The sequence below is a fragment of the Eurosta solidaginis genome, chromosome 2 (genome assembly GCF_040869045.1).
Source record: "Eurosta solidaginis isolate ZX-2024a chromosome 2, ASM4086904v1, whole genome shotgun sequence".
Taxonomy (NCBI): Eukaryota; Metazoa; Arthropoda; class Insecta; order Diptera; family Tephritidae; genus Eurosta; species Eurosta solidaginis.
The window spans coordinates 40,110,164-40,123,189 of record NC_090320.1 but is presented as its reverse complement, the minus strand read 5'-3'; the positions used below and the strand labels follow the sequence as shown (position 1 = coordinate 40,123,189).

Below are 13,026 nucleotides of genomic sequence, written 5' to 3'. Positions count from 1 at the left end.
TTTTATCATTATTATTGTTATGATAAATTTTTTCTTAATTGAAAAAATTTTTAAATTAGAATAGAAGAAAGAAAAAATTTAGACAACTGCCAAAGCTCGTTGTATAGATCCATTTCGGGAACTGCTAAATTCCTTCATCGGCAACGTTTAGGCGCCGCTGCTATAACCATTCCGCCATCACAGCGGTTTTTTGTTTTTGTCTTCATTAATCCTACTCCTATTCTGGTTCGTGCCAATTGATATTCACAACACTGCGACATCTGTTGCAGAATGGATGTGAAAATTGGACTTGTTTGATGGCAATGCTGCCATAGTGTCATATTTTATTGACACTTTTTCCCCGTGCTCTGGGATGTATTAACAATTTTTGTTGTTATATCGGCCTACTGATTTGTAAGATCGCGGGTTCGAATCGAGCTCAAGGCCTAACAATAATTTTTTATCATTATTATTGTTATGATAAATTTTTTCTTAATTGAAAAAATTTTTAAATTAGAATAGAAGAAAGAAAAAATTTAGACAACTGCCAAAGCTCGTTGTATAGATCCATTTCGGGAACTGCTAAATTCCTTCATCGGCAACGTTTAGGCGCCGCTGCTATAACCATTCAGCCATCACAGCGGTTTTTGGTGTGTCTTCATTAATCCTACTTCTATTCTGGTTCGTGCCAATTGATATTCACAACACTGCGACATCTGTTGCAGAATGGATGTGAAAATTGGACTTGTTTGATGGCAATACTGCCATAGTGTCATATTTTATTGACACTTTTTCCCCGTGCTGTGGGATGTATTAACAATTTTTGTTGTTATATCGGCCGACTGATTTGTAAGATCGCGGGTTCGAATCGAGCTCAAGGCCTAACAATAATTTTTTATCATTATTATTGTTATGATAAATTTTTTCTTAATTGAAAAAATTTTTAAATTAGAATAGAAGAAAGAAAAAATTTAGACAACTGCCAAAGCTCGTTGTATAGATCCATTTCGGGAACTGCTAAATTCCTTCATCGGCAACGTTTAGGCGCCGCTGCTCAATTGGCACGAACCAGAATAGAAGTAGGATTAATGAAGACAAACAAAAAACCGCTGTGATGGCTGAATGGTTATAGCAGCGGCGCCTAAACGTTGCCGATGAAGGAATTTAGCAGTTCCCGAAATGGATCTATACAACGAGCTTTGGCAGTTGTCTAAATTTTTTCTTTCTTCTATTCTAATTTAAAAATTTTTTCAATTAAGAAAAAATTTATCATAACAATAATAATGATAAAAAATTATTGTTAGGCCTTGAGCTCGATTCGAACCCGCGATCTTACAAATCAGTAGGCCGATATAACAACAAAAATTGTTAATACATCCCAGAGCACGGGGAAAAAGTGTCAATAAAATATGACACTATGGCAGCATTGCCATCAAACAAGTCCAATTTTCACATCCATTCTGCAACAGATGTCGCAGTGTTGTGAATATCAATTGGCACGAACCAGAATAGAAGTAGGATTAATGAAGACAAACAAAAAACCGCTGTGATGGCTGAATGGTTATAGCAGCGGCGCCTAATCGTTGCCGATGAAGGAATTTAGCAGTTCCCGAAATGGATCTATACAACGAGCTTTGGCAGTTGTCTAAATTTTTTCTTTCTTCTATTCTAATTTAAAAATTTTTTCAATTAAGAAAAAATTTATCATAACAATAATAATGATAAAAAATTATTGTTAGGCCTTGAGCTCGATTCGAACCCGCGATCTTACAAATCAGTAGGCCGATATAACAACAAAAATTGTTAAGAGAAAAAAATTTATTTGCGGAAAATTTCAATTGAGAAACTTTTTTTTTAAGTTTTATAAATGAGACATTATTTTCGATAATGGCATATAATCCACATTTTAAATTGATCTTAACCCTCATTTTGATAGTTGGGATAAGTGAATAAACTTCTAGCGATGCATAACTTATTTACATAACTGAAATTCTTGTAAAGGTTTGAAATTTTAAAAAGAAATATTAATAAAAAATATTAGAAATATTTTGAAAAAAATTTCATATTTTTGAAAATTGAAAAAAAAAATACTAGAGCATGATTTTTTTAGACTTTTTACTTAATATTTTCATATCGTTTTAAAAATTTTGAAATTATGCTAATTCACAAAAAATTTTATTAAAAAAAAAATGTTATTTGAATTATTTTTATGGTTTTCTTGAATTTTTTTGTTAGCATTTTTTTTTTTAATTTTTTAAATTTGCAGTTTTGATAAAAGATAGGTTTGAAAAAATTTTAACAAAAAAAAAAAAATTATCAAATCCTAAAGTTTGACTTATATTTTTTATGTGTATTGAAAAAATAAATAAATTTGTCTATCCAAATTTTTTCATTATGTATTAACACACTAACACTTACTTGACTAGTGTTGCTGGAATTGCGCGAGTGGCCAATTTCCATCATCGTCGATGTTCCAGTAGTACCTCCACCCAAACCGCCACCACCACCAGCGCTTCCTACCATCACATTTGCGCTGGTCGTACCACAATTACTGCTACCCACTATGCCCACGCCACCACTTCCAGTTGCAACACCACCACCACCACTACTACTTGTGCCACCGTATGGCATCATTTGTTGTGCATTTGTAAGCGTCACAATCGTTGTGGTTGTTGTTGTTGCACTCAACGATGCATTTTGCGGTGCATAAGCGACATGTTGTTGTTGTTGTTGTTGCTGCTGCTGCAGTAACAATGCCTCTGTGGTGAGTGTGGTAGCCGATTCGGATGATTCCGATAAGCCAGAATCCGTTACAATCGATGTAATCACTACTTGGGGATCCAAATCTGTGCCAACAGCGTATAAAAAGAGAAAGAAAAGAAAAATTACACCAATGCAGATTTTTATATTTTTTTCATTTTAGTTTACCATCATCGCGAACAGTGGAAACAGGACGCGTACTAGTCGCACTATTCAGGCCACCGCCGAGCGTAGCGCCACCGCCCACGGGCATGCCCTGGCTACCGCCGCTCGCACTCGACGCACCACTACCAATACTGGGCATAGCTGTTGCGGTGGGCGTTTGCAGTCCGACGCCTGTTGACGCTGTAGCCAAATCATCGGTTGAGGGTTTCTGTTTGCTCTTTAAATTTGGTGTAGGTCTAAAGAGTGCGAAAAAATTTAAATTTATTCACTTTTCGTAGAAATCGATCATCACTTACGCTTTGAAGAGTATATCACCGCTAAGCATGTGCATTTTAATGGAGACCAACAGCATGGAATTGTCCAGTCGATGACGTGAATCATAGCCTTCAAGCAGAAATCTTCGCGAGGTGAGACCCGCTCCAGCGAATTCGGCAAGATTTATATCGATAAAACCTAACTTAAAATAACTACGTCCACCTTTCATCTCTTTGCGTATGGAGATGCGCAGGTAGCAAGGATCCAATACGCCTGTGGACGCATTGGCGGACATTTTGCAGGGAAATTCGAAGCTGCGATTCCATACTACACGATGATCGCGTACCTCCTCTCTGTGAATGAGAAAAAATACGGAATAAGTTAATAAGAAAAATATAACTGGAACAAAAATAGAAATTCTTTGTTTCTTTATTAGTAAAATGCATCTACTTATATTGTTTAAAAATGTCCAAGTGGTCACCTTGGGTCCATTAATGTAGTGAGACTAGGCCCACATCTTCTTCCATATACTCCGACGGTCATTTCCGGTCTAAGAACACAATTATGTACCTTAACCACGTACCTCTACTACTTGTCAGGCTTTGGAGGAATACATACATCTTAAATCCAACACCTGTTAGAAGTCTTGTAATCCTGGCTTCAGACTTTGTATGAAAAGTGTCTGAACCTAAATTGTGTACCGGCATTGCGGAAAGAGACTTTTTAATCCCGAGTACCAACTGATTCCAAACCCATTTTCACAGAATCTATAGCTAAAAATCATGTTTGGTTTATGTGTCCACTGTAGTGTATTTTCAGCACAAAACGAAACGGATCAACACTTCAGCTTCGCTCTTATATTCGTAGGTGCCTGGATCTATAGTTATAAAAGATAACTGAATAACGAGTTCGTCAGACGAAAAATAACTGCGATTATTTCGTCCAGAACCATACCAGATAATGCAGGAACTATTTTGGCAGCATTTCACTACTACGTCGTATTATTGAGCTATAGTTTCAGCACTTTACGTGGAACTTCGGGATTGTTTTGGGATCAACTCTGGTTCATTTGTCATATTGTCTTCGGAATCACTTCGAGGTCTTTTCTGGGATAAACTCATGATTGTTGTTGGGAAAATTTAGGGATGATTTCGAGACTATTTCCCGGCCTTATTAGAGTCATATTTCTGGACCTGATCATTTCAATATTGCTTTCGGGATTCTTTTGTTTTTATTGTTGTGGAACAATACTAAGATGGTTTTCGAATAATTTTCGCATAGTTTACGGGTTGTTTTTGGGATTATTTCGGATTTCAGGACTAACTTCGTATCACTGCGGAACTATAACTCGGATTCCATGTCTTCTTTGTCAGTTCCGCACAACCTCAGTGCTCTTTTTGGGAATATGAGAGATGATTACGGGACCATTTGCGGATAACTTACGAGTTGTTTTAGGGATTATTACGGGATTAAGTGCAGATCATTTACGAACTAACACGGAACTATTTTGGAATTGTTTTCGAGATAACTCGTGTTCTTTTTAGCACGTTCACTTTTCGGTTAAATTGTCGAGTTGTTTTTAGGAGTATTGCTGTTTTTAGGAATTACTTCGGAGCATAACTGCGATGGTTTCGGGACTATTTTCGAAAAATTAACGGGTTTATTTGGGTTTATTTCGGATTTCGGGACTTATTACGGATAATTTCCGGACTATCTCCGAAATATATGGCAACGGTTTTTGAGATAAATCGGGTTCATTTTAATACGTTCCCTTTATCAGTTCGGCAGAATTGCTGAGTTGTTTTCGGAACTATTTTGGAAATCATGTCAGAGCTACTTTGGATTTATTTTGAGACTAAGTTCGGATTATTTCTGGCCTATATGCGGATTTTTCTAGGTTTATTTCGAGATTTCTTCGGAAATATCTCCGGACCACTACTTAATTGTTCTTGGCAGTACTAAGATGGTTACGGGACGATTTTCGGATAATATACGATTTTTTGGGGTTTTTTCGAGTTTCGTAATGAAGAGAGGACCGTTTTCAGGACTAGCGCCGAACTATTTGGGAATTGTTTTCGAGATTACATATTTGAGCTTACACGTTCGCACGTTTACCTTATCGGTTTGGGGCAATTTCCGGGTCGTTTTTCGGATTAATTCGGAACAAATTTTGAATTGATTTCGAAACTAAGTTTCGGTCATTCCCAAACTAATTTGAAATTATTTTCGAGATAATTCGAGCTCATTTCGGAACTACCCCCCATCAGCTCGGTACTATTTTAGAATAGCTTTCGGTATCACTTTTGAATTATTTTAGATATAATTTGGGGACTACGCCCACATCATTTTGGAATAATCTCCGGGACATTTCATGGTTGTTTTAGTTCATGTTTGATGGCTGTTTGTGAAACCTTTCAAGAAAATTTTGGATTTATATTTCCGAACATTTTCAATGCTGTTTTCGCGTTTATTGCGGAACACCTTCATGATCTTCTCCGGGATTATCCAAGATAATTTCATGATTATTTTAAGAATGTACAGATACATTGGAAACGGTTTCGAGATTGCTTTCGTGACCAGTGCTGCATAGTTTCAAAGACCCTTTGGCATTATTCCCCACCTTCTTCTTCCTAGAAACACAGTTTTTTTATCATTGCAACTTTGGGTCTATTCGACCCACCAATAATATTTGGTTTGTCAGACCGGTCAGATCGAGGTCCAAGCAGTATTGGAAAAGTGGCAAATCGCGGTACATATCGCTCTTAAGAAATAAAGTTCGAAGAATCTTTACAAATAATTTAAATCATATCAATCTTCTTTGTATGTCTACTCACCTACTACTGTATTCCTGAAATGAACCACCATCCAGCAGTCGTATCTTCGCGAATAGCACCTCATTTACGAGTGCCACCTCGGATAACTCTTGCAATTGTACCTCAACATTGAACTTATACTTTTTCTTTTTCATCATAAAGGCCATACCAGGGGCGCTAGGCCCTAATAATGTCATACAAGTTTAACCAATTTAGGAAAAAACTGATTTTTTACACGTTGGTCAATAATAAAATTTAAAATACTTCAATAGAGTGCAGCCTTTGATACGAAACGAAATTTCATCAGCGTTAGAAAAAACACTCAACTGATGATTATAAAAAATAAAACAGAAAACTAAATGGATTTGAAAAAAAAAAAAGTTTGAGGTGTTAGACGCAAATGCGCTACGGCAAAAAATAATGTTCTTTAGGAAGATGAGTAGAAAGATGTTGGAAAACTTTTATTGTGTTGATCCTTGTTTGTTTTTTTTTTTGGGCTGGTTATTTATTTTTATTTATTGTGAAGCAGTTTTTTTTTGTGGCCTGTTTGTGATGTGACTTTTTATTGCATTTTTTTTCTCCAACACTTTTTTTGCGTTCAAGTTGGCAGCCACATTTTGTTTTTGATTTTGTTATTTTTATAATTATTTTTTATAATTGCTGAGTGCCGTCACTGTTCCTGTTGCTGTACTTGAAGGTTTTCTGAAGTTTCTGCAATAGCTGACGTTGAAGACAATAAAAATTCCATTGCTGCAAATACAAAAATAGAACAGAAAAAGTTATTACTTCACATGAAACAAGAAATTCAATTATAAACTTATAATTACTGAATGAAACGATTAAAAAGGAAAAGGTTGACGATTTTTTGTGGTAGCCGCTGACTAGCTGGTTAACGAACTATGCACTGAGATTTAGTTTTAATTTTTGAAGTATTAAAATTTAATTCAAACCAAAGGCAAAGAAACCACAATTGAGGCGGAAGCTCAATTTAAACTTTCTTTTCTCACTTATTTTCAAAAAGAATGATAAAAGGACTTTTTGGTATTATACAAAATGTGGCTCACTCTAACGGTGACTTCTAATTTAGGTATAACAAGTAAAGGTGTCTAAGTTCGGGTGTAACCGCACATTATATACTCAGCGTGAGCTTCAATTGCACATTTCATTTCAGATAAATTACTTTTCTACATAACACGTGGCACCGCCCGTTTAAAAAAAAAATGTCTCCCCATTTCCTCTTACAATAAAACTTGATAAGTGAAATATCATTGAATGAAAACTTTTTTTTGCTAAGTTTTAGCTTATTATTCTAGTCTACGACCCTTTTAAACTTGTTTTATATCTAAGTTGCCGTGGTCTTTAACCGATCCCGTCTAGAGATATACGCCGGCGATAAACGCCGCCACCGCCGCCGCCGCCGATTAGGGTCGTTTTTCGCACGCCACCGCCGAATGTCAAAAATATCGGCGCGGCGGCGGCGGCGTCCGGCGCGTTACTATATTTTCTACTCGTTTAAGACTGTTTAGACCATTTATTGTTCATGTCGAAAATTGGTGGGATATGGTCGAAAGTGGTATCAACGGATGCGCATCACTGCCAGTTATAAGAAACTAATTGCAAAATTTAACTCTTTCTAACTGTTCAAAAGTTATTTAAAAAAAAACAGGCGTTTTCGTTGTCAGCTTAACACGGACTTTGCATCACCCAATTCACCAAGTTATTAAAACAAAACACTAAAAAAAAAGTTATATAATAAATTTATATGCTCACTTAGCATATTTTGTTCAAAAAATTAATAATGAACAATGAATTCAAATAAAATGACCCAAGGCGTTTCATATTCTTTTCCAATTGTCCTCAAGTTATTAAAAAAGCAAAAAAGGTGCCGATTTTTTAAAAAAAAATGTATATTGCGATTGGCTGAAATAATAAGCCAAATCAGTGATGCAAAATCCTTTAGTAGGTTCTAGGGGCAAAAACACTCCTTTCAAATGATTCTTACCTCATACTTAAGTTGAGGATATATGTACGTATAAGGCTTTCAAAAATCATTTGGGATTACATTCAAAAATATGTTGTTTATTTGCGAAACTATACAATAGCGTCGGCGGCCACCGTGGTGTGATGGTAGCGTGCTCCGCCTGCCACACCGCATGCCCTGGGTTCGCACCCCGGGCAAAGCAACATCAAAATTTTAGAAATAAGGTTTTTCAATTAGAAGGCAATTTTTCTAAGCGTGGTCCCCCCTCGGAAGTGTTTGGCAAGCGCTCCGAGTGTATTTCTGCCATAAAAAGATCTCAGTGAAAACTCATCTGCCTTGCAGATGCCGTTCGGAGTCGGCATAAAACATGTAGGTGCCATCCGGCCAATTTGTAGGGAAAATCAAGAGGAGCACGACGCAAATTGGAAGAGAAGCTCGGCCTTAGATCTCTTCGGAGGTTATCGCGCCTTACATTTTTTTTTTATACAATAGCGTCTGAAATGTTAATTTTGATTTTCACACTTCATCCTTCAATACCCAAGTCTCCCGGTTCGACATAAAGTTCGCGGCCCTATCAAAAACTAGTCCCTTGGAGTGAATGTCATTGATTATAGCCTATCAACCAAGTTTAAATATCACCTACACGTTACGGCTCCTTTTACAAATGTTAGTACGTAGGCACATATATGTATTTACCAGGTGAGGCTTTGCCCTTCGCAAGAACACTCAAAGTGGTAAAGCAAAAGCTTTCCCAAGACAGTCGAAATAATGACCGTGTGTGCTACTACCGTGTGTACAACCAACCGTTATCCAATCAAAGTTAACATAATCTGTTTGAAAAGCACGCTGAGTATAAAAATTTGGAAAATATAAATTTTTTTACATTTTACAGCTGGCAGCCATACCGATTTGTAATTCAATTCACAGCAGCGAACAAAAAAAATTGCATTGGCAATTTTTGCTGAATTTCGCCTGTTAATTTCTTTTTTTTCGATATTTTAAAATAAAATTTCTATGCATTTTGTAACTGCGGTATATATCATCTAATCTTATTTTCACAAAAAAAAAAAAAAAACAAAAAAAAAAAAAAACAATTAACTGAGCGACTACGCCATATAAAATCGGTTCTGAAAAGAAGACTGAAATACGTAATTTAACCACGTCAAGGATTAGCTGAGCTCTTAGAACAATTTAAGGCACAACTGTTGTTATAAGTTATGCCACAAACCGCAACTGTCACCCACCTTACTTTACCGCTTTGACATCGGGCGCGCAAGACACGAACACAACACGTGCTCAACCATTTAGTTCTGCAGATTGCATTACCAGTTCGGGCTGAACAAAGTTGGAACGGTGCATTAGGACAAAATATTTACCGAAATATTTTAATCAACAAGAGATCTGAAATGTAACACCCTGTTCTCTGACTTAACACCAAGAAACATCAACAGCATTGCGCACAGTTTGAAGAGTGCAACAAAATAACCCAAAATTAAAAAAAGCAAAGTAAAACTGCAGTTGTTGCAATTTTTTACGAGAGTGCATTGACCCAAATGTAAAAATTTATGTAAAAGAAAAATATAAATAAAAAAATAAGCACGTTAAAAATAACTAAAAATGCGTAGGAGAAAGAGCAGTTCCTACAGCAAATGCAAACAAAAAAAAAATTGAATCAGCATCTATAAAAAAGTTTATTGCACGTAAACAAAAATATTATGAAAAGCGAGCAAAATATAAAAAAAAAATGTATTTGTATATGTACAAAGAACTGAAAGAACATAAAACATATTGAGAAAACAATAAAGGTTTACAAAACAAAGAAAAATTAATAACATATACAATATTTGAAATAAATGAATAGTAAATTAGTGCGATATTTGGCCAAACGAGTAATACGATTACTTACTTTTCATAATTGAATTTATTACTTCTAAGTTTCAATAATGTGTGTACTGAAATTATTTAATATTAAAATATTTTCCCTTTTTTGTACCGCTCACATCGACTTAACTCTGCTGTACATACATTTTTTTATAGGGATTTTCGTAAAATAGGCGCCTGTAGATATGCAATACGCATTTTTCAATAGAAAACGTGGTCACATGAGCATATTTGCTGCCTATCCCTAGTGATTATGGCAGATTGACCGACTAACACATAAGCAGACAAATGTAAACACGCAATTGTAAAAAAATTATAAGAATAAGCTCCTAAGAAAAGATAGTGGATAACGTTCGACGCATATTTCAAAAGTATACTTCAAGAAATAACCCAGTAAGAGTTAAGGGGGCAATTTTATGAAATGATAACTGATATGAGGTAATACAGATGGTGTTATTTTTAACCACAGCAACACCATTTATCATACAATTATCAAAAGGCTATTACTACGTCTATAGCTCCAGTTTTTTGACTGCTAAAATATTCGAAGCTTTAATAATTTTTTATCTATGCACTCTACCATACTTGATAGACCACTTGTTACTTAGGTGCCCTGCCGCATCATTAATATCTTTAGTAAACTTTTAGGCGCACCAAATGTATTTCGTGCATAGACGCACAACAATGAACAACAACTGGCATACAAAACAAGGTTCAGAGGATTGAGCAAAATATTTTGCGCTGACTAAATGCTACCAAAATAGATATGAGAGCAACAAAAACAGAATGAGTAAATCGGTAAAATCGTTGTGTGCGTGGGCGCTTAATTTCGCCCATTTTGATACACAGCGCCTAAATGTACACTTAGCAAATGCTAATGACAGTTACGGCATGGCGTGTACAAACATTATGTGAAATAAGCACTAAGTGGGTAGAGTTAGTTGTGTAATTTTGAAGCATTTTCAGCGCAAGTCAAGAGTTTGTGATTAAAATTAATTGCAAAGGCAAAAGTTAATGAGCATTAACAGTGGGTACAAAAAGTTAAGTAAAGCTATCATAATGAAATTGTTATGCTGGTTTTCTTTAAAACAAAAATAAAGTTTAATGAATATTTCCAACAAATTTAGAAATAATTATTTATTTTTTATTGATAGTCTCAATGTTTTACTCGAAGATATACATTTTTTACATAAATGTTTTTTCAAATTTTTTATGAAACCTTATAAAATTTTAAAAACTTTTCAAAACTTTTCATGAAAACTTAGAGCAATTTAATGAAAACTTAATACTTTACTATAAAATTTAAATATTTGTGATTGAAATATATCTTGTTAGTACGAGTTTTTCAAACACTTTTTCTAAATCGAAAATTTTGATTAAAATGCTAAAAAAATTTAATGGCATGAAAAAAATCGAAAAAAGTCAAAAATACAGCAGCGAACAAAAAAAAAAACACTTTTTAACATTATTTTATGCAAAATTTATTGTTTTATATAAAAAATTACAAATTTTAATTCATTGAAAATTTTCAAAAATTTTGTTGAAATCCACAGTTTGGATTCAAATGCCAAATTCTTTTTTTGTTTTTTGGTTTTGCTGGTTTTCTTAAAAATAAAAAAGTCATGAATATTTCAGAAATAAAACAACTACCAAAAAACAGTTAAAAATGTTCTACGAAAAATGTATTGGTATCTTTAAAACCAATTCAATGGAAAATTTTGTCAAATCCAAAGTTTGGATTAAAATGCCAAATTCTTCATTTCTTTGGTTCTGTGGTCTTTAAAAAAAAATTATTAATATTTCAGAAAATATTTTAGAAATAACTATTCAAATCTCAAAATTTTACATGAAGAAAATTTTTGTATAAAAAGATTTTTTCAAAAAAGTTTCAAAGTTAGAGTGAAAACTTCATAAAATTTTACAAACACTTTCAAACTCTTAATGAAAATTCAAAACAATTTTATGAAAATTAAATTCATTTATATGAAAACTTAAAGTTTTAAAATTCTTTAATAAAAATTTTCAAACATTTGACTGAAATTCAAAACTTTTATTAAAATATAAAATGTTTAATTTTTTATGGCAAAAAAACAAATTCAAAAAACTCATACATGCATGGAACAAAAAAAAATTAAGACAATTCTATGAAAATTTTATTGTTACATATGTATAAAAAAAAATCGAAATTTTTAAAATGTAAATTTTAAATTTTTTATGGGACATTTTCAAAAATATTGTTGAATCCCAAATTTTTTTACTAAAATGTCAAAATTCTTTAATTTTTCGGCCAGGAAAACAATAATCAAAAAAATTCATACAGCAGTGAAAAGAAAAACAGCACCAGCAATCTTTATCAAACATGTATGACATGTATTCTTTTTTATTTTGGATATTTTGAGATAAAACTTCTGGTAAATTTGAATGCGAACCAATCTCAAACACGTTTTCGAGAAAATCTAAAAATTTGAGAAAAATTTATGAAACTTCAAAGTTTTTATTCGGGTTTCGGAAAATTTTTTTTCGAAAATTGAAAACTGCATACTCAAAAAAAATTCAGACAACTCCAAATAAGAAGTTCGAAATTTTCTAGTGTTTTCTATAAGCGTAACACTATGGACACAATCATTATATGTTGTTGTTGTTGTTGTAGCGATAAGGTTGCTCCCCGAAGGCTTTGGGGAGTGTTATCGATGTGATGGTCCTTTGCCGGATACAGATCCGGTACGCTCCGGTACCACAGCACCATTAAGGTGCTAGCCCGACCATCTCGGCAACGATTTATGTGGCCACATTAAACCTTCAGGCCATCCCCTCACTCCCCACCCTCAAGTTCCATGAGGAGCTTGTGGTCGCCAGAACCTCGTCTGTTAGTGAAACAGTATTCGCCGCGGATAGGTGAGGTAGACAATTGGGTTTGGAGAAGCTATATATTGCGCTGGCAACCTGAAGGGTTGCGCTACACAGCCCCTTGAACCCGGTATTTTAGTCGCCTCTTACGACAGGCATACCTACCGCGGGTATATTCTGACCCCCTAACCCGCTGGGAAACAAACATTCTATGTGAGGTCTTTATTGACCGGCCAGTTCAACCTAACCTAATGGAAGAAAACCTGAAACCCATCGGAAAAAAAATTTCGAAATTCAGTGCGACTTTTCAGAGACCTATAACATGTACTTTGTTGGACTAAAATT

The 13,026-nt window shown here is 34.5% G+C and overlaps 1 protein-coding gene across 15 annotated transcripts in view; it reads right to left on the bottom strand.

Moving 5' to 3' along the window:
• Positions 1–13,026, bottom strand: part of LOC137239601 (early estrogen-induced gene 1 protein) — a 384,687-nt gene that overhangs the window by 43,463 nt on the left and 328,198 nt on the right. For all 15 annotated transcript variants that reach the window (XM_067765080.1, XM_067765078.1, XM_067765077.1 and 12 more), the window contains 4 exons: positions 5,994–6,722; positions 3,201–3,512; positions 2,908–3,140; positions 2,398–2,825 (listed from right to left, as the gene is read on the bottom strand). In XM_067765080.1, the coding sequence (XP_067621181.1) occupies positions 2,398–2,825; positions 2,908–3,140; positions 3,201–3,512; positions 5,994–6,169 (1,149 nt within the window). In that variant the 5' untranslated portion in view covers positions 6,170–6,722. The remainder of the gene's footprint in view (positions 1–2,397; positions 2,826–2,907; positions 3,141–3,200; positions 3,513–5,993; positions 6,723–13,026) is intronic.